The sequence below is a fragment of the Neopsephotus bourkii genome, unplaced genomic scaffold (assembly GCF_033783945.1).
Source record: "Neopsephotus bourkii isolate Nb327-2 ecotype Australia unplaced genomic scaffold, CSIRO-AGI_Nbou_v1 NB_309, whole genome shotgun sequence".
Taxonomy (NCBI): Eukaryota; Metazoa; Chordata; class Aves; order Psittaciformes; family Psittacidae; genus Neopsephotus; species Neopsephotus bourkii.
The window spans coordinates 721,049-742,364 of NW_026900817.1; the positions used below are offsets into that span (position 1 = coordinate 721,049).

The window sequence follows — 21,316 nt, forward strand, 5'->3', positions numbered from 1 at the left end:
CTAGGGAAGGCGCCTGCAGCAGGAACAGATGCTGTCACCACCGCTCCATCAGTCCTAGCAGGGCCTTTCTCCTAACACCTGAATTTCCTGGAAACGACGAGAGCAGGAGTGCAGAGGATGGGCTGGAACCTCCCTGAGCACGAAGCCGGTGTGGGCACGTCCCGTCCTGCCTCCCAAACCCTCCTGTAAATTCTTTGCGAGTGACGTCTGCTTTGGGAAGTGATTTAGGCAGAAGGGTTTAGCTGCCCACTGCTGCACCCAGGCATCCAAAAGGAGGAAGGAGGGAATGGGGCTGGCAGGAGGAAGGGGATGGGGATGGGGGTGGGATGAGGATGGGGTGGGAATGGGGATGGGGGTGGGGATGAGGTGGGAATGGGGATAGGGATGGGGATGAGGATGGGGATGGAGGATGGAGAACGAGGATGGGGATGAGGATGGGGATGAAGCAGGGATGAGGATGGGGATGGGGATGGGGATAAGGATGGGGATGGAGATGAGGATGGGGATGGGGATAGGGATGGGGATGGGGATGGGGATGGGATGAGGATGGGATGGGGATGGGGATAAGGATGGGGATAAGGATGGGGATAAGGATGGGGATGGGGATGAGGATGGGGATGGGGATGAAGATGGGGTGGGGATGGGGTGGGGATGGGGAGAGGGTGGGGATGAGGATGGGGATGGGAATGGGGAAGGGATGGGGATGGGATGGGGAGGAGATGGGGATGGGACGGGGATGGGATGGGGATGAGGAGGGGGATGGGGATGAGGATGAGGGTGGTGATGGGGCTGGGGATGAGAATGAGGATGGGGTGGGGATGAGGATGAGGATGGGGTGGGGATGGGGAAGGGGAGGAGTATGGGGATGGGAATGGGGATGAGCAGGCTTCAATCCAATAAAGGATTGAAAGGAGGAGGTGAAAACAGAGATTTGACACTAGAAGGATGAGTGAGCATGGAAAGGAGCACGTGAGAGAAGGAAAGAGCCGGGGTTGAGTGGAGCTGGGGAAGGCTGCAGAGCTCTCCCCATCCATCCCCCAAAGCAGGGTCCAGGCAGACCCACACTCTGGGATGCCCCTGCCACCATGCCCTGATCCCAGCTACAGCGGTCCCCTCGGTGCCCATCCGCTGTCCCCAGGGCTGGGGAGGGTCACACAGGGAGAGCAATGGGAAGCCGCATGAGTACCATAATTACCATGCAGGCCTGTGGTCACTGGCGTGGCCCTACCACAGCACTGGCCTGGGCTTGCCTCCAGCCTAGCCCAGCACCTTCCCTTCTCCTCCAGGCACTGCAGAGAAAGAGCTGACCTGAAACGTTTCTGCAACCAGAGCCCCCCACTGCAAACCCAGCTCTGGGACCCCATAGAAGCAACCCATCCCCAGCCTATGGCATGAGCAGGTCAATGCCTCTCCTGTCACAGAGGAGGGCCAGCAGCCAAATGAAACCCAAAGCATTTAACAAAGCCTCTTCTTACTCTATTGTAAGCCTTGAAGTGAACTCGCGGGACTGAACCTGGCTCTTTGGAGCCAGGAATTGCAGCTCCCCTGCCTTGTCCTACCTGTGGACACAGCATCAGCCATTCCCCTGCAGTGTGTCACCTGGAACAACACAGGGATGCCTCTCCAGCCGCTCCTCGCGTGCCTGCTGAGCATCAAATCCTGCTGAGCCACTGCCCCACAGCTCTCTGCATCCCGCAGCCTGGCTCTTGCTTAACCGGAATCATTCTGATTCCTTGGGGCAAATGCTGATTCCTTGTTTATGCTTCGTGCATTGCCCAGACTTAATAAACAGCAATTACTTATGGGAGCTTGATAAATCTATTACTCTGCACACATACACTGAGGCAATAGCCCTATAAGGTGATTTTCCAGATGGCAGGAATAAATCTCCATGTACCAAGGGAAGGGTGACAACACTCTCTAGGTTTGCCTCCCAAAATGCACCCTGTGATGGTTTAAGTCACCCTGTGCCCATCCTCAAACCTCAACCTACAAAGCAACCACACTGCAGACTCAACGCCACGCATTGCTTTGGTCCAGACATGTCCAGAATGGGAGATGCTGGGACCATTCAGTGCCTTTGGATGGTGAGGACTTCACCCGAATGGATCAGGAGAGAAGCTGGACCAGGCTGCAAGGACACAGGCAACGACTCTATGGGAGCAGGAGGACACAGCAGTGCAGGTGGAGGTGACTGGAGCCTCCATCACACCTTCCAGAGCCTTCTCCACCTTGCTGCCACCCTCCTCTTGTCCCCATCCTTTCTGAGCTTGTTTTTGCTGCGTGGCCAAGAAGGCCGGCGCCGAATGGCAAAGCCTGATTTTGGGGAGCAGCCCATTCCACACAACCAGATACCTGGTCAAGGAGGAGCACGAGAACATCAGCAGGAAGGGAAGAAACATCCTGACTCAGCACTGCCTCTCCCATAGGGCAGGGAAGACAGCAAGGGAGAGAAACACACACCAAGGCCACCATGTCCAGCAGCCTTCCCTTCTCCATCCTTGAGAAGACAGCATGGGCTGATGGGTTTCTGCAGCTGTATCATGTCAGCATCAGGCTGTTGGCCATAGCCATGAAGCAATGCCCTGGCTAGACTGGAATTAGGGTGCCCCTGGAATCCCCCTGGATCCCATCCCTCCCTCTGTGGGACAAGAGGAGCTTCACCCTTGGCACCTAGAAAGGTTGAAGCAGGTTAATGCTCTCTGCAAGCTCTTCCCACACATCCTTACATCTGCCAGCAGAGATGACCACTTCAAACACCTTCCTTAGAGGTACTGCAAACCATACCCATACTGCCTTGCTCTTCTCCCAGTAGAGTGGCACCAGTGCTTCCACTGAGAAACGGCTTTTCACCCTCCATTCCCAAGCATTAAAGGAAGCTTTAACCCTAAACCATCCTCCTTCTGCGTCTTTCTAGGGCAGAACCTGCAGCATCTGATCATAGAATCATGGAATGGTTTGTGTTGGAAGGGACCTTAAAGCTTTTCCAGCTCCAACCCCTGCCATGGGCAGGGACCCCTTCCACTGGAGCAGGGTGCTCCAAGCCCCTGTGTCCAACCTGGCCTTGAGCACTGCCAGGGATGGGGCAGCCACAGCTTCTCTGGGCACCCTGTGCCAGCGCCTCAGCACCCTCACAGGGAAGAGCTTCTGCCTTATCTCCAACCTGAACTCCCCCTGTTCCAGTCTGAACCCATCACCCCTTGTCCCATTGCTCCAGTCCCTGATGCAGGTCCCTCTCCAGAATCCTTGTACCCCCTTCAGACACTGGAAGCTGCTCTGAGCTCTCCACGCAGCTTCTCTGCTCCAGCCTGAACAGCCCCAATGTTCTCAGCCCCTGATCATGGTCTCCTCTGGACTTGCACCCAGCAGCTCCATATCCTCCTTATGCTGAGGACACCAGACAGGATAACAGACAGGATGTGGGGTGTAGTACACAATGCTGTGCAGGAACCGGGACTCAGCAGGCATCAAGAGAAGTGTTACAATTACATCTGGAGAAGTTTTGTGCCATTCTGCACTGGGAGATGCTATTTCAGCCAAACCAGGCATCCTCAGAGGCTGGGTCCTGTGTTAGAGATTCCATTTCAAGGGTTGGGGAGGGAAAGGAGAAGAGGCAGAATTGGTACCTACAAGAGAAAGGAGCAGGAATGATGCTGAGGCAGATGTGGCTGCAGATGCAGTGACCACCAGTGCTTTCCCTGCCTGCATCAGAGCTTCCTGGCACCTTCCAACATCTTATCCTGCACCATCCCACCCCACTCAGTGCGGGGCCCTGCTCCAGCCACCAGCAAACTGAACCAGTGCAATTCCACCTCTACCTCCTTCCCTCATAGGGATCCTTCCTGGGGAGCCATCCAAGTGCCCTCAGTACCAGCTGAAGCACAGAACCTGCCAGGTGACCCCATGACCTGATGCTAATCAGGAACACTGATGTGCCTGCAGCCGCAAAGCCACAGCTGGATGCTCTCACCTCCGCCTGCAGGAGCCATGGGTTTCACCAGATCCCAGCCATAGGTTTTGGGTTCATCCTGAAAATAAGCTGGAAACTCCTGACACAGGCATTGAGGGTATTCAATGATGTGGTATTCAAATGGGTCATTGGGAGACGGCTTCCCTGGAAAGGTGTTTTGGGAAGATGGACGTGCCATTGAAGCACACTGTATTAAAACTAGGCTTCAAGAGAAGGCTAACCCTGCTGGAACAGGTCATCTTCCTTCTGAAGGCCTTCCGAAGACAAAGCCTACTGCCCTATCTTGACACGTTTCTTGTCGAAGCAGGTCTGTGCCACTGCACTTGAAAAGGGAAATTCCCAGTTGGTCTGGGGCAGAACCACACCATCAAACAGCAGCTTTCTCACACAGCTGGAATTCCAGATTCCAGACAGGGACAACCATCTCCTTCCCTGAGAGCACCATGATGCCAAAAGGAGGCAGAAATGGGAGTTCTTCTGACTTTTGACATAAGAGACCAAGCTCAAGCAGGCAAATGCCTGCAAGAGCCACGTCCAGCACTGATTTCCACTGAGGTCCAAACAGGTATTTAAGGGTGTGTTACCTGGGTTATCTTCATTAGAAGATAGTGGGGTTTGGTGTCTCCAGTGCCAGCTTTTAAAGGGCTCTCGAGGAGTGGGAATGGAACAAAGATGGACTTGGACACTCCTGAAGTCCAGGATGGTGTCTGGATGCTCTGAAGGTCTCTGCTGTTGCCAGACTAAAGGACTGAGGAGCCTCAGGACTCTTGCCCCCCACACCCGGGGGTCTCCAAAGTAGCTCCATCACCCCTAAACCACCCAGGGCACCAGAACTGCCTGCGATGTGCCCATGTGGTCAGAGGCAGACCACGACCACCGCAGCTCCCGACGAGCTGGGGATGCCATTTCCACGCTCCCACCCCTCAGCCAGCGCAGACGCTGCGATTCCAAACGCATCCCTGCCAAAAGCACCGGTAACAACCGCCGCAATCACTGCTCCTCACTGCACATCGTGGCTGGCCAGCAGCCAGGGGCTGAGCTCAGGCTCCAGGTGCCAAGGAGCCGTCCTGCCCGCACGCCTTGGGGTGCTCTCCTCACCATGTAAGGCTGCGGGAAGCCGGCGCTCGGGGCTCAGCGAATTACGGGCGAGTGATTTGTCGGCGCTGGCTGTGCCCTCACCACACAAACAAGCTCCCGAAGGAAGGAGGGTACAGACAGAGGAGGGGAAGGGAAGAAAAGAAGCCAACAGGTTGATCTGGATTACATCAACGGTTACACCCTCCTCCGCTTAATGAACATAGGAGAACAGGTGCCTGGAATTCATTAGCCAACCCACGAGCCGAGGAGACGGGAATTACGCCGGCCAAACTCCTCGGCGTGCCACTGCTCTGCTTCCCTGTGCGGCGGCAGCAGCAAAGCTTCATCTCCTCTTCATCCCTCCCTTCCCCTTCCCTCGAGCTGAGCCATGACCAACCCCTGCACAGCCTTCAGCAGTGGCTCCCTCTCCTCCTGGGAGCTGTCAGGGAAAGCAGGAGGCACATCCCCGGATCGCCTGGGCCGCTGCAGCCCCATTGGCTTGGCCAGCAATGGCTACAGGGACGGTGGATACAGATGCTCCTCTTACTCCTCCTTCTCCATCGATGGGAGACTTCTGTCCCCCGTGCACCTCGACATCGACACGGACTTCCAAGCCATGAGGCAGCAGGAGAAAGAGGACATCAAGTCGCTCAACAACCAGTTTGTGACCCTCATTGAGAAGGTAAGGTGAGCTACTGGGGACCATGGTGCAACTCGGGGACCAGGGTGGTGGTGGGGAAGTAGACACTAACCAGTCTCTCATGAGAGTTATCCAGGCCTTTAGCTAAGGATTGCCAGGCTCTGAATATCACCCTAATGGACTAATTAGCTATTCCTTCAGTGCTATCTGCTTTAGCAAGGGCCAGCAGCATCCCTTGGTGAAGGGGCATCAGCAGCATCCCCTTTGCTGCACCCATTGCCCTGAGGGAGCTGTGCCCTCAGGGTCCAGCCCTGCCTGAGCGCCAACAGCAGGGCCACGGAGCAGGCCTTGGCTCCCAGAGTGGCCAAACAGCCACGGGCAGTGATGCTGATGAAGGGCTCAAGAGAGGTGAAACCTCACCCCCAAAGCAAGGCGGCTGCGCAAGGGAGACCCCCCCATCAGCTCCCTGCTCTGCAGCTTCTCAGCCAGGAAAGTGCCACTTTCATCTCTGCAGATGCATGAGGAGGCAGAAGGGTTTCTCCGAGGAGAACAGCTCATCGAGCTGAGGCAGGTTCGTGCAGAGCCCTGGTGCTCTGTAAACAGATGGTAATCTCCCGGCAGGATTGCTTCACTGCGCCCCACAACGCAGGCCCTCGGTGCCAAGCTGCCACGGCTTGCCTTCCCTTTTATATGGCTTGGGTTTACCTCTCAGAGGACCTGAATTCACACTGGGAGGGGGGGAGCATCTCCACCAGCATCTCTCCACAGTGAGCCAGCCACAGCTCCGTGTCCGCATAGCGGGTACCAGGGGGCTGCCTCTGTATGGAGGGGCACGGCAGCCCCCTGGTTGTGTTGTATGTGTTGAATGAGCTGCAGGGCTGGTCCTTTGGCTCTCCAGAGCAGGGCTCGTGTGGATGTTAACCCTGCTCAGAAACCAGCCCTCAGCAGAAAGGACAGGGGTAGGGACATGGCACAACCTGTACATGAGCAGGACCACAGGCACGAGCCTGTCCCATGGAAATAGGGATGGAAGGAGGGAGAGAGCCTCCAGCTTCCCTGATAAACCCACTCGGTGGCCTGCAGTAGGCATGCATCACAGAGCCTGATGGACAGAAGATACAAACACCCCACCTCAGCTGGGTGGCTTTGACTTTAGTGCTGGCAGCTCCTGCAGTCAGCTTGGAAGGCTGTAGCTTCAAGGGGTATATCAAGAAGTAAACTTCAGCCTTCTGCCTCAGGCCCTCATTCCAGAGGAAAGGAATAGCGCTTCCTCCTTAAGGACAATGAATGTGTCTTTGGAATTAGATGGTCCTCAGCTCACTGACCTCACACTGACTTTGGGAGTTTGCTGCTGATGGTTTCCAGCAGGATGCTCCAGACCTCTTGGTGTTTATTTCCCATCTGGATACGTGCAGGTAGAAGACAAGGAAAAGCCAAGGCACAGAACCTCTGTTTGAAGACCTGAGCAGCACAGAGGCTCTGAGGACCACGCTCTGGTCACTATTTCTGTGCTCAAGCATCACTTTCCAGGCAACGAGGCCAGGTCTGGGTGATTCTGCTCCTGCAAAGCTCCTATCAGAAGACTCTGCAAGGATAAGAGGGATGCTGTGTAAGAAGCCAAGATGTAACAGCCCAGTGGATGGGCAGGGTGTGGGGACAGGAAAGAGACTGAAGAGTCTGGGGAGGGAGAAAAAGAGCGGCCAAGGATTAGGAGCAAGGTCAGGACCTCAGACTTGATTTGAGGGTCAAAGATGGACTTGGAACAACAGCCAAAGTATTCACTTACCACCCCAACAGGGAAGCTGCTCCCTACAGCCAATCCCCCAGGTTGACCCCAGCCCCACAAGATGTTGCAGATGGAGAGAAGAAATTGCCCAATTGGCTCCTGGTAGACCTGGAGACCACTTTCTTGTGCGACTTGTGATGCCCCTTCCTGGCTTCCCTGCAGGATCCTTCCCTGGTTCCCAGTCTCAGGCATGTACACAGAGCGTGCCAGGACAAAGCAGGCAGCCAGCAGACTGGACTGCTGGTGGGATACCTCAGGATATCAGGAAGAAAGGGTGAGATCTCATCATCAGGAAACAGCAAGACCTGGAAGATCCCAACACTCACATCCCTTCCAGCTGAAAACTGACTGAGCATCAGAGAGTTTGTGCTCTGTTTGGCTGCTCTCTGCTCCTGCTTCCCTCTCTGTTCAACCAGAAGATCCTAAGGTCCTTCCAGCCAGAACCATTGTATGATTTTGGGAGAGATGCTGCCTCCCACCCTGTGCATCTGTGCAGTGTCAGCAGCTGGGAACGCTGCCTCTTCAATGCACTTTGTGCCACAGGTTAAAGGGAAAGTAGAAGGTCCAGGCCTGATAGCATCTGCATCCCATTGCTCACTACACAGACACAACATCCTCATTGAATCACCTCTGTGACAGTGGAGGAAGCTGTTGGAGGCAAGTCCCAGTCAGCAGCCAGAACGTGAGTGAAGGAGCTGAGCTCTATTGAGAGCATTACGAGAGAGAGGTAGCAATTAGATAATGAATTGAAGTTAGTCAGGAGCTTTGAAGATGAAAACTGTTAAACCCTGAGCATCCCTGCTCATGGTGAGCGTTGCGAGGCGGCTGGATGAGGGCTCGGTGGATCCTCTCTCAGACAGGCACACGCAGACCTCACGTGGAGTCTGTAATTAGGTTGCTTATTCCCTGCAGTTCCCATAGGCCTTGTCTCTGGTGCTTTGCAATACAAACCTGGGCTCTGATTCACGGCTCAAGCTTCACCGTGGTGTGATCCTGCACATTTGAGAGGAGTTCTCTTGGTTTGGGCCACTCCGAGGTAGGAAATGTGACTTTCATTGGCCCTGGAGACCAGTGCATGACCTGGAGTGGATTTTCAGCATGTTGAAAGCAAAGGAGACTGGCACTGAAAAAAAACACTTATTTTCCAGTGATTTAATAGAAGGTGCTCGTTCATGTTGATGTGAACGTGTTCTATCGAGAAATTCATGAGGAGGTGATGCGCAAAACCCCTAAAAGTCCCCAGAACCTCATCCTCAGCCCTCATTTTCTCATTCTCACCCAGATTCTCTGCTGATTCACTACTCTGAAGGTCTCCAGATCGATGTCTCCTGCCCTGCCAGGAGCTTTGATTTTGGCTATTGGTGTCACTAATACCTCTGAACCCTCTCCTGTAGGTCCAGTGCTTGGAGCAACAGAACAAGGTCCTGACGACAAGGTGGAACTTCCTGAAGGATCAAGACAATTCCCACTCAGAGTCAGACATCAAGGCCATCTACGACCAGTACATGAGCAAGATGAACCAAGAGATGAAGGCGCTCACCTATGAGCAGGAAAACCTGGAGTCGGAGCTGACAAAGGTCCTGAGCACCATGGATAACTTCCGGAGCAAGTAGGTGTCTCCCAGCTGGGTGTTACAGGGGGGAATGTGCTTTAAAGGCTCTGGTGGGCATAGAGTGTGGGATTAACTTAACCCAGCCTCTCATTCCCTGGAAGCAATCCCTAGCTTGGTGTGCACAGCAGTGTGTATCCAAGCCAGCATCCCAACCTCTTCCCGGTTAACTAGAGATGAAGGGAAGCCCCTAAAAAGCACAGTACCAAAGAGTGCAAGGCATCAGGAATGCCTTGGGCCAGAGAGCAGCTCTGGGAGCAGTGTTATCAGGAACAACAGCCTCTGAAACACAGAAATGGTTCCTTCCCCACTATTAGCACAAAGCAAGACTTTTCCCCCAAATGGTTTTATGGATCTAAGCTATTTAGTGCTCACAAACATCCCATCCTTCCCCCTTCACCCCATCACACTGAAAGCAAAACCCTGCTTTGACCAAACAGTCAGACTTCAGCCCAGAAAACCTCTTGACACACTGAGGTTGAGTGGAGCATCGGCAGCCATGTGCTTATCACTGCTCTGCCAAGAGCCTGGAGATGCTCAGATAAGAGCACTTGAGATGTGCCCTGCCTCATTCACAAGCACAATGCTTTTCTTATTATCGCTGCCATTTGCATACCACAGATGAATTCACAATGAGAGACTTTCCCCTCCAGTTCCACCCATCTGCCTACACAGGAGCTCTGGAGTCTTCCCCATTCATGTGGGGCAGAGCTATGGATGGGCAATGTCAAACCAGGATGGTTTGGACAGTGAGGGAGGCACAGGAATCGCTGTAGGAATAACCCAAACCCATTCCTGCTGTACGAAGTGATGCAGAAATACTCATGGTGCCCTCCCCAGAGAGTTTAGGCCAAGGATTTAAAGTTCTCTGCAGACTTTGATTAAACTCAGTGTGCTGCAAGTGAGGGGAAGGACCAATATGTCCACTTTACAGATGTATTGATGGAGACACAGCACTTAACTGGCTTCGAGTTCACAGATCCACTGCTGGTGGAGCAGGAATTGGAACTGTTCCTTTAACCTTATGCTGAAATCCTTATGCTCAGCATCCTTCAAGAAGCGATGCGCTCACACCCAGGTGCCAATACCTAAATCCCTCATGGTGGCTGCCTGTCTGTCTGTCTGTCTGTCTGTCTGCTCTTTGTTTGGATGTTGGTTTTGCTGCAAGACTTGGGTTCGCTGCTGTTTGCTTTGCTGACTGGTCCCAACCCTGAGCTTGGATCCAAGCCACGATATGGATTGTGCCATTTACTCCCTGCCCTAAAAAGGCTTAGACTTGGTCTTCCTTGCACTTCCCTAAGGAAGTAACTGCTCTGTGGCCCTGCAGTTGGTTTATTCACTGGAAAAGCCAGACAGGAAAATGGTTGAGCTGGTGGAGAAATGATGGATCAGTCACTATCCTTTAAGGATAAAGGTGCTTACACAAACAGGCGGTGGGTCTGCCCCTTCCCTTTGATTTCCTTGCAGCTACCACTCAGTTGGACAATGGGATAAGACACGATAGGGATGCTCCATCCCTCCAAGTTAATAAAAGAGGCTGACTCAGGGAACAGAACCCAGCAGATAACGACACATCATGGGCTGTATTAGACAGCAGAGAATCCACAGTGGCTTATAACTGGCCCAGCTATCGGTCTGGAGAAACATTCCCACTTTGTGGGACATGGGAAAAGAGTGTTTGGGAATGACCCTGCTCCTCAAAACACTTCATTTGTGGAGCCTTCCCTTTTGCTCCCTCCCATGCATGAGCTGCCAGGGGGGACTTAAGCAGCAAAGAGGCAAATCCCACCTTATCCCTGGGTGCTGGGGCACCCAACGCAGTGGGTACCTGTGACCGTGATACCTGCTCCCAGCAGGCAGTGATCCAGAGGCGAGCACTGCTGGTGCTGAGCTCCTCCAGGCAGGCGTCCAGCCCCAGCCCAGCCCAGCCTGGCTCTGTTGAGTCCTGCTCCCGAAGCCTCAGCCCAGTTGTTTTTCTGGAGCAAATGGTCTGCTTAAACCATGCAAATTTTGGAGGCTTCCAGCTCCTCCGAGGGTTTCTTTTCCCAAGGGAAAGTTGTTGGTGGGGAGGAAAAACGCAGTGACTCCAGTGGGAAAAGTAACTGGGGATGTTCTCACCCAAGCTGCGGAGCTCCCGAAGGAACGCACCACGACCACCCCAGCAGGCTCCTGCCCAGCAGATCCCTCCCGATGTGAGATGTGCCTCTCGGTGCCCCTCTGCAGGCCCTCATTCATCTTCTCTCCCAAGGGGCTGCTTTCCAAAGCCCACCCAGGAGATGGAGCGAGCTGGGATGGGTGCAGCTCCTTCCCAAAGCAGGTTGCCACTGGGAGCAATTCCAAATGCAGAGAAGAAGGAGAGGGGACAGGAAAGTGGGTTGGAGGCTGCACGTGATCAAAACCCCTGCTTCTTTAGGGAGTCAAGCCAAAACTCAGATCCTGAATGGACCTGCATAGGGATGACTGCCCAGAAGTGCACAGCTGCACACATGTGTGAGCTCAACACGTGTGATTTGCACATGCCAAGACCCACCTGAACGAGAAGCAGGGAACTGGTGCCTCTGGTGTGACACTGGGGCACACTTAGAGTGTTGTCCATGTCTCCGACGCAGCAGTTGTGCTGGCCAGACCTTGCCACATGAAGACCAGACAGAACCCCTCTAAACTCAACCTCTGCAGCTGCTTTCCAGCTGCTTCCTGCCCCATTTCCTCATCCCACAAGGGGAAAACTGCCTTCATTTCACACCACAAGGCTCAGATCCACCCCACCACTGAAGCTGCACCCTGAAGTCGTCTTGAAGGCACACGCAGAGAGGAGCACAGCCCGCCTGAGAGCTGCTTCCCTTCTGCTTTTGCTTCCCTGCCCTACAGACAGCCCCCAAGGCGCCCAGACGCCCGTCTCAAGTGCACCAATGGAGATGGGATGGATTGAGCCCTGAATGCATGACTGCTTGAGGATTACCCCTAAGGAGCCAAGCGCTGTGATGTGTGTGTGGTGTGTGCACTCCATCCCCATGTGAGTCACGGCCCGGCCGCCAGGTCCCTCCGGAGCCATGCAGGGAGCGTGTTTGGCTGGCTGGGCTTGCTCCCTTTCAGGCAGGAGCCGTGTTTGTCCAAGCCCAGGATGATGTCAGTGCCCAGCAATGCAGGAGGCTGCTCCGGCAGGCTGGGACGCACCGGGATCGGGCTGAGGTGCAGTGAGGATGAAGGGCGAGTGGCAGGCTGTAATTAAGCTGGGTACGGAGCTGCTCACATTCCGGCTCGGAGCAGGGAAACCAGACAGGTAAATCTTGTTGGCTTAGCAAAGCAGGCAAGAGAGAGGCTGAGCTTAACACCAAGGGGATACGTGCTCAAGAAGAACCTTAAAAGAGCCTAAGTGTAGAGCCTATGACTGCCACATCCCCCCTGTCAAGGATGCAACAGCTCCAGGGAGCTGGTTTTCCTGTTTCAGGTCAGCTCCTGAGCATGACTTTCCCCTTGTCCTTTGCTGATGTTCCCTGTGCTGCATTCCCAGCACCTCCTCTTTCTGCTCTTCTTTCTCCTAAAGGTTCATAGGGCAGTTTGGGAGGAACTGGACTGAACCAAAGAACGGACCATGGCTGTCATCCCATAGTCATTCCCCATTTTCTCACCATCCCTCTGTTAGGAGCTGCCATTTTACCCCGTTCCCAAAGGACTCAGCTTTCCCCAGATCCATCTGGTGACACTGAGAGCTTTCACTCACAGCATGGAAACACCACGTGTGTGTTAGGCTAAAAGGAGCCTGAGGTCCCATGGAAGAGCTGGAACCTGCCCTGGCCTTGGCCAAAGAGCCAGCGCTTCCCAAACGTATCCATGGGAGGCACCAAACCCCATCACACGTGCTCCTGGATGGCAAAGGAACCAACCTGGTCACCACCAGGCCCCAAAGAGACCCCGTGGCTTCTTGGGCAGCACCAGCACTGGCCACACACTCATCCCAATGCCACAAGGGTTGGGTATTCCCTAAGCTCCCCTCGTCCCTGCTGCTGGCCACCAGGAAATGCCCCTGGCTGAGGTCTTTGCTCCCCTGATCCTACCTTATCAAACCTGTTTGAACCACCTGCGGGTTGGTTCCTCTGAGGGATGTTTTGCCATGGCCCACCCTGGTTTGTTCCCTCCTCTCCATGGGCACTGTTTTCCATGAACTGCTTTGCCAGGTCCTGCGTTCTTCACAATTCCCGTTCCATTTGGGGTCAGTCACGGCACCAGCCCGATATTCCTGCAATTCCCACAAGGCGCTTTTCTCCCTTGAGAAGATTCCTGGAGCTGGGAAATGAGATGCTGAGGATGCCCAATAGGAATGGGAGGCAGCAGCTTAGGGTGAAAGGTTGCGAGCCTTTAGTCCGGGTTGCAGCCTCACCACAACCCATCCTCTGCCTTCTCTCTCTGTGGCAAACGTGAGGCAACCTGAGGCTGCTGTGCCCTCAAAGTACATTGGAATTAAAGCTGCCTCCTCTCCACTCTGGGGCTCCTCAGCCTTAAAGTGCTCGTGGTCCTTCCCCTCTCTCTTATCCAAGATGTCCACATGAGGACAAGGAGCACAAGGAGGTGGGACATCACAGAGAGCTTTGATAATGCTTTTAGGGGCAGCGGAACAACCTGAAGCATCCCAGGGCTTTCACCCTGTGCAATTCCTTACTGCTTTTCCCACTCTCCTTAGGTACGAGGATGAAATCCGCCTCTGCAGCGGCATGGAATACACCTTCATGGAGCTCAAAAAGGTCAGTGGCAGGAGGAGCTTCCCACCCAGCCAGGCTTGACACCAGCTCTGTGTAGTCACTGAAGAGCTTGGGGAAGCAACGTGGTCCAAACACAGCTAAGGACTCCAGGTGTTTGGTGGGGTTAGGAGGGCAGCAGATGGTGAAGACAGCATCTCAACAGGAAAGGAACAAGTGAGCCTGGGCCACTGCGGCTCCACAAGAGCCCCACAGCTCTGCATGGAAGCACTTGGGGGTCAGACCATACCCAACCACTGCACTGAGCCCTGGCCATGGCGGGGTCTGCACCCCAGGACCTGCCAAGGCACCAGCTCCCCTCGCTGGCCTGTTTTCCCTCCGGGTGACATCACGGGGTGGGAAAGGCTGGGAAGTGATGGATGTGTTTGCTTTTGTTCCCTGCTGCGTGGCCGCACCCTGCAGAAACATCCAGCCCCAGCAGTAGCTGCAGTGGCATCAGCTGGAAGGGGAGGCTTTGTCCGCAGCCTTCCCATGAGAGCTCAGATCCCAGGGGCAGGAATGTGGTGTGGCAGCAGCAGAGGAAACGTTCCCCATAGATGAGCATCGTGGCTAATTGCAGGTTGTCCCTGGCACACTCCAGGCCAGGCAGAGCAGCTCTGGTGACTCCGGACAGCATCAGGGCTCTCAGTAACCTGGGCTCTTTGTGGTGACCCAAGGCTGAGCGGCTGAGGACCAGCCCTGCCGGCTTCCTTCTCCACCCTGCCCCACTGAGGCTTCCACCAAGCACCCACTCAGAGACACTGCAGAGGGAAAGGTCCACAAAGGAGCCTGCTTGCAGAGCAGGAGGGGGGTTTCACAGCAAACACACAGGGGGAGAGGTGGGAAAGGCTCCTTGCTCCAAGCTCAAGCTGTCCATTAATGCCCTTTCCTCATCCTGTAGGATTTGGATGTGAGCACCTTGCACAGAACGGAGCTGGAGGTTAAACTCAACGGGCTCCAAGAGCTGATGGAATTGAAGAAGACCATCTACGAGCAGGTAAAGCTGCACCTGGGAGAGTGGCCGGGGAGCACACAGGATGTGTGGTGCTGCAGACAACCATTAGATGCTTAAGGCAGGGTCCCATGAGCGAATCCCCTTCCCTTAGCTAACCAGCTCCACTTCAAAGGGGGTCAGGATGTCCTCCGGCCCCACAGCTCCAATACCTCTCCCCTCTAACAGCCACAACCCAACACACTCCAGGTCCCCTCAGAGGAGAGGTATGGTTTCACCAGGGGGAAGGATACAGCCTTTCAGCCCAAGGCAGAGGCTGCAGCGTGCCTCTATCTCCTCAAACAGGGAGAAGCTATTACAGCCACTTACTCAGAGCCTATAGAATGTGGCCAAGCAGGCTCAGCAGTGCTGGGAACACTCATAATTTGTCCGAGTTCTACCAATCCAAACAATTCAAACGCTTGGCAGAGGAATATTCACATTCCTTGTGTGGAAACTGAGGCACGGAGAGGCCCCAGGACCTGCCCCCCTGCTTCCTGCAAGGGAAATCCCTCTGCCCTCTCCTCTCCATAGTTTTGTTTTCAGGTCGTTTGCTCCCCTGTGCCTGTTGATGTGACTGACATCAATGCACAGGCACACACTGGAAGGGCAAATAAGGGAAGCTCTGCTCAGCAGCTTTGCCCACAGCGTGTTGGTAGGAACCCCATTAAGAACCCACCAGGTCCCCTTCTTTTTCCCCTGGCAGAGGATGCTCAATTCTTGCAATAAACGTGCATCTTCTCATACACGACTGATGTGCTCCAGGATTAACAAAGAGGCTCAAGGATTGAACACCAGTGGGAAAAACTCCCCTGATCCCGTTCCTGGGAAGAGTGAAGGGGTATTTCCCTGTTACCCATGAATCACCGTGTCAGGGTGCCCTTTGTTTCCCCAGCCAGGGGAAGGCGAGGTAAGCAAGGCATACAAATACCTCTGTTGAAGATCAGAGCCCTCAGCACAAAAGGGAAGAACAAACCCATTAAGATGAAAGGGAAGAGCTGAGCAGGGAGCCGGGCCGCTCCCTTTCAACCCCGTGCACATCAGAAGCACTGCAGAGATAACAGGGCCATCCCTGCGGGGAGCTGCCGGGTGACTGTGTCCACGCTCTGCTCACCATCCAGTCATGTCTCGCCTGGATACGAACCACCCAGGAGTGCCGTTTGCAGGCAGGGATTAAGGATCCTTCCCAGGTTCACTGAGGGCAGTCTGCATTCAGCATTGTTTGGCTCCAGCTATCAAGAGCAAATACCCCTGTCAGTGATGCTGCAGCTTGTGCGTGCACATTCCTGCCTCCCCCGTGCTGGGTCGAGCTTCCCCAGCACATGAGAGCAGCTCCGGGCACTGGAATAGGTTTGCTAGTGATGGATGTGCTCAGAGCAGGGCCCTCATTCCCCCTGCTCTAACAAGACACAAAGCAGACTCTAACAACACAAGTGATAGGCACAGTCTCGCAGATAGAATCATAGAACCATAGAATAGTTAGGGTTGGAAAGGACCTTAAGATCATCCAGTTCCAAACCCCTGCCACGGGCAGGGACACCTCGCACTAAACCATGCCCCCCAAATATATAACAGATACATATATATTATATATTATTATATACATATACATTATTATACTATTATAATATAAGGTACTCAAGCAGAACTCAGCAAAGGCATCTTTCCAGCAGCACCAGCCTGCAGTGATCCACACTGCCCTAGTACTTGCCCAAGACACAGTGCCCACCACCTGAGCACTGGCAGATACTGCAGCACGATCACCCCCCTGCTCTGCTGAGCCCCCACTTGCAGCACTGGGTGCAGTTCTGGTGTCCTCAACATAAGGACATGGAGCTGTCGGAGCAACAAGGGGGATGCAAACCAATATCCTCCTCCTAAGAGGAGGCCAGGAGGATGCTCAGGGGCTGGAGCAGCTCCATATGGAGCAAGGCTGAGAACACTGGGACTGGAGAAGAGAAGCTGTGTGGAGACCTCAGAGCAGCTTCCAGTGTCTGAAGGGGGTACAAGGATGCTGGAGAGGGACCTGCATCAGGGACCAGAGCAATGGGACAAGGGGTGATGGGTTCAGACTGGAACAAGGGAAGTTCAGGTTGAAGATAAGGAAGAAACTCTTCCCTGTGAGGGTGCTGGGACACTGGGATGGATTGAATGGAGAAGCTGTGGCTGCCCCATCCCTGGCAGTGTTCAAGACCAGGTTGGACACAGGGGCTTGGAGCAAGCTGCTCCAGTGGAAGCGGTCCCTGCCCATGGCAGGGATTGCAGCTGGATGATCTTAACTTCCCTTCCAACCCAAACCATTCCATGATGCCATCAGTTCAATTACCCTGCCCTGCATCCAGTACTGATGAGTTTTGTCAGACTCTTTTAACAGGTTGTATCCAAAGGTCCCAAACCCAAGTTCCCTGGATGAAGCAACAGCAGCTTCCAAAAGCTGGGAATCTCCCCCCCTCCACACTGCACATGGAGGATGCTTTTCCAGGCTACACAGAGCAGCTCAGTCAGGATCCAGCTCTCTCCTAATTGCTCCGTTGGCCACTTCATCTCAGCCCTATTCTCTCTTTGCTATCCAGGAACTGGAGGAGCTGCTGACAGAAATCAAGGACATCTCTGTTGTGCTGGGAATTGACAACGCGTGCAAGCTGGACCTGAGCAGGATCGTGGAGGAAGTGAGGGCCCAGTACGAGGCTCTGGCTCTTCGGAGCTGGGAGGAGGCTGAAGCACTCACCAGGAGAAAGGTATCTGGCTCCTTATCTGATGGGTACTGGGGAGAGGTGAGGAGAGGAGAGAAGAGGGAGGGAGAGCAGCCTCGAAACTACAGGGATCAGCAAGAGCAAACCTGGGATGGAGGAGGGACCCGGTGCTCATCCAGACCAACTCCTCCTCACTCAGGTGTGTAAATTGGCAGTTTCATTGCTCTGGGCTGCCCATGCTGCCAGTGGGAAAAGGCAGGGACCTCTCCCAGTGGCAGCTTGTCCCACCTAAGATGCAAATGACATTCCACTGATGCCTCCTCCAAACAGAGCAGGAATGTGATTACCCCTCATAAGAGACAGTGTGTGTGACCTGGCCCAGCTGCAGACAGAACAGGAGAGAACAGCCCCACATCCTCCCCAAACCCCTGTTGGGTGCTTCTCCCTATGAGCAGTGGGAACCTTGCAGGTCCCTTTGCTAGAGCACAGGAGATAACCCCCCCATTCCACATCACCTGCAGCTGAATGAAGGCAGCATCCAGTCAGGCACCTACGGGGGTCACCTCCTGGACAGCCGCCGGGAGATCGCAGACCTGAACATCCAGATCCAGAAGCTGAGGTCCTGCATCGTGTCCCAAAAGAGCCAGGTATGGCCTGGGCTGGGTGACAGAACCGAGGCACAGCTCAAACTCCAACACACCTAACACCTCCCACCCCTTTCCTTCACAAAACCAGTGCCTTTACTTAGAGGAGCACATCAAAGAAGCAGGAGAGCACGGCGAGATGGCCCTCAAGGATGCCAAAGCCAAACTGGTCAAGCTAGAAGAAGCCCTACAGAAGAGCAAGGAGGACATGGCTCATCTGGTGAAGGAGTATCAGGAGCTGATGAACATCAAGCTAGCACTGGATGTGGAGATCCTAACTTACAGGAAGCTGATGGAAGGGGAGGAGAGCAGGTAAGCTGGGCTTCCTTGTGCCTGAAGAGAGGAAGGGATGCACCCAAACACGCAGGGAGAAAGCAGCCATCCCAAGCTTTGAGGCTGGTATTAAAGGTTTGACCAAAGAAAGAACAAATCCCAGCAGTCCCCATAGAGTTCAGCTCTATTCCTGGCCCTGAAGTTTTCCTTAGACCCCTCCCACACACACACACACTGGAGGGTCCCAGCACCTCTTTACTTGTGCTTTGCCCAGATGCTGCTGAGTGACCCTTCATGAACCAGCCATGCACTTGGCTCTACCTATGGCTCACAGGGGCCACACTCCCGTCCTCTTTATCTCTGTGTCCCTGTCAATGTGTCCTCACACTCTGCCCTTGCATTCACAGCATGGAGCAACCAATACCCACAGTCATCAGCAGCGTCCACTCCAGACCAAAGCACCGTAAGTGGTTTCATCCCCACAGCTTGGGAAAGCCGAGGGGGATGAAAGGTTTCTGACCCCTGCCTTCCTTCCCCCCCCCACCCCTTCCCTGCAGTTTCTGCCAGCACCCTGAGAAACTCCAAGCTCTTTGCAAGAAAACCAGGCAGCACCCATGGAGAGATGAAGGCAAACGGAGGCAGCCCAAAGGCGCTGCCCCCCAGAAGCCCCACTGATGGCCCAGTGACACCAGAAGCAGAAGCTGTCTCCAGTGGTGCCCAGCCAAAGCTCAGCTCCCTGCCCACCGAGGAGTGCTCCTAGGAGAACCAGAGCACGACCACAGCACCCACTGGCACCTGGAGCCCCATGAGGCCAAAGCACTTTCTCCTGAACTCAAGCCAACAGCCAAGGGGCAGAGGATGGGAATCCACCCCAGGCTGCCTCCATTGCCTTCCCAACACCCCAGTTCACATCTCTGTTACCTACACACAGAAGCCAAGCCAGGATTTGAAAGACTCCCCCATTGAGACACTTCCACCAACACCCTCCTCTCCAGGTGTCATCCCAGAGGATCTGCACCCACAGCCTTTGGGATGTGCCTATCGGACACTTGGCAGGAGGGGAAAGTATCCTCACACCAGCTTTTAACCCAGCCTCCAGCAGCCCAGCCACTCTACCAGCATTCCTAAACCCTTCTGCCTGCTCCAGCCCTGCCCTGTGCGTGTCTGAGGGGGCCGGGGAGGTGGCTTTCAGAGGAAGGCAGCTTTGAGCTTTCCCCATCAGCTGATGGGGAGATGCAGGCGAACAGCCTGAGCCACGGGTATGTGATACCTGGATTTGCAGATGTGGTGACAAACACGCTGGTGGTACTGAGGGATGCTTGGCCGCAGCATTTCAGTGATTATACTGCATTTGGGGTGGCCTCTCGCTCCTCCCCATGCCACCAAAGCTAAAGCTCCTTGAACCTTTTAGTTCCATAAGCCACCTCTCTCTAACAGCATCTCCCCCTGTCTCACAGCAAGGCACTCCGAGTCCACACACAGTGTGGGTAGGTCCTAGAAACAAGGGCATCGGCTCCCATTTAACTACAACAAGCAGGACTTGTCTTTGTAGTTACTGAACTTACACAGGAGCTCGTCCCTTACCTGCCTGACACCAGTCACATCACACCACAGCTACCAGAGCCAGCTCTGTGGGTGCCACGTCCCCTGGGAGCACAGCAGGGGGGATGCTCCGGTATCAGACACATCCCCATCACCCCCTTGCACATCCACACCGTGCCCTGCCCCATCCTGCTTCGGGATGCACCGTCCTGCTTTGGGAGGCCAGGCTCTGGCCCCAGCCACTGCCAGCAGCACCACTCCAGTCCCCAGCTTTGAGTACCCAGGCACTTGCCAACAGCCTCTTGGCACATCTCCATTGAGCGCATCGCAGTGATTGCACGTTGCTGCAGGACCGATGCCTCTGCAGCACCCCTGTACCCACAGCACGGGGCCACGGCTGGTACAATAAACACTGAGTGTCACACACAACCCATTGCACTGTTGGTGTCCTCCTAATTTCTTCCTACATCCCACGTGAAACAGCAGCTCCTTCCCCAGTCTCAGCTGAGGGCTCTGGCTAAACTCTGCATCACAACCATTGAATCACAGACTGGTTTGGGGTGGGAAAGGAGCTTACAGCTCACCCAGTTCCAAGGGGCTACAAGAAACCTGGAGAAGGGCTTTGGGCAAGGGCCTGTAGGGACAGGCCAAGGGGAATGGCTTGAACCTGCCCGAGGGGAGACTGAGCTGAGCTCTTAGGCAGAAGCTCTTCCCTGTGAGGGTGCTGAGGCGCTGGCACAGGGTGCCCAGAGAAGCTGTGGCTGCCCCATCCCTGGCAGTGCTCAAGGCCAGCTTGGACACAGGGGCTTGGAGCACCCTGCTCCAGTGGAAGGGGTCCCTGCCCATAGCAGGGGGCTGGAGCTGGAGGAGCTTTAAGGTCCCTTCTAGCACAAACCACTCCATGATTCTATGACTTATGGGAGATCCAAAACAGTCAAAGCCCTCAGAGGTGCTCGATGACCCAGGATGGGGAGCATCCTTCTCTGCTCTGTTTGCTGCCCACATGTTAAACCCTATTTCTCGCTGGCAAGGGGGCAGTGATTGAGCAGTGATTGATTGAGCAGTGATTGATTGAGCAGTGATTGAGCAGTGATTGATTGAACAGTGATGGAGCAGTGATGGAACAGCAACTGATTGAGCAGTGATGAAGCAGTGATGGAGCAGTGACTGAGCACTGATGAAGCCGTGATGGAGCAGTGATGGAGCAGTGATTTGAGCAGTGATTGAGCTGTGATGGAGCAGTGATTTGAGCAGTGATTGAGCAGTGATGGAGCAGTGATTTGAGCAGTGATTGAGCAGTGATTGAGCAGTGATGGAGCAGTGATTGAGCAGTGATTGAGCAGTGATGAAGCAGTGGT

General features: G+C 54.5%; 1 protein-coding gene across 1 annotated transcript; it reads left to right on the forward strand.

Annotated features, from left to right (window-relative positions):
* The first annotated feature begins 5,055 nt into the window (after positions 1–5,055).
* Positions 5,056–20,096, forward strand: KRT80 (keratin 80). Its single transcript, XM_061347217.1, has 9 exons — positions 5,056–5,729; positions 8,868–9,082; positions 13,761–13,821; positions 14,717–14,812; positions 17,380–17,544; positions 18,021–18,146; positions 18,235–18,455; positions 18,824–18,879; positions 18,974–20,096. The coding sequence occupies exons 1-9, from the start codon at positions 5,436–5,438 to the stop codon at positions 19,174–19,176; spliced, it is 1,437 nt and encodes a 478-aa protein (XP_061203201.1). The 5' UTR covers positions 5,056–5,435; the 3' UTR covers positions 19,177–20,096.
* The last annotated feature ends 1,220 nt before the right edge of the window (positions 20,097–21,316 follow it).

Excerpts from the sequence above, each read along its gene's own strand:
- KRT80 (XM_061347217.1), top strand. The coding sequence starts at position 5,436 with ATGACCAACCCCTGCACAGCCTTCAGCAGTGGCTCCCTCTCCTCCTGG. Across the intron at positions 9,083-13,760 it reads ATGGATAACTTCCGGAGCAA|GTACGAGGATGAAATCCGCC; the intron begins GTAGGTGTCTCC and ends CACTCTCCTTAG. Across the intron at positions 18,880-18,973 it reads CCACTCCAGACCAAAGCACC|TTTCTGCCAGCACCCTGAGA; the intron begins GTAAGTGGTTTC and ends CCTTCCCTGCAG.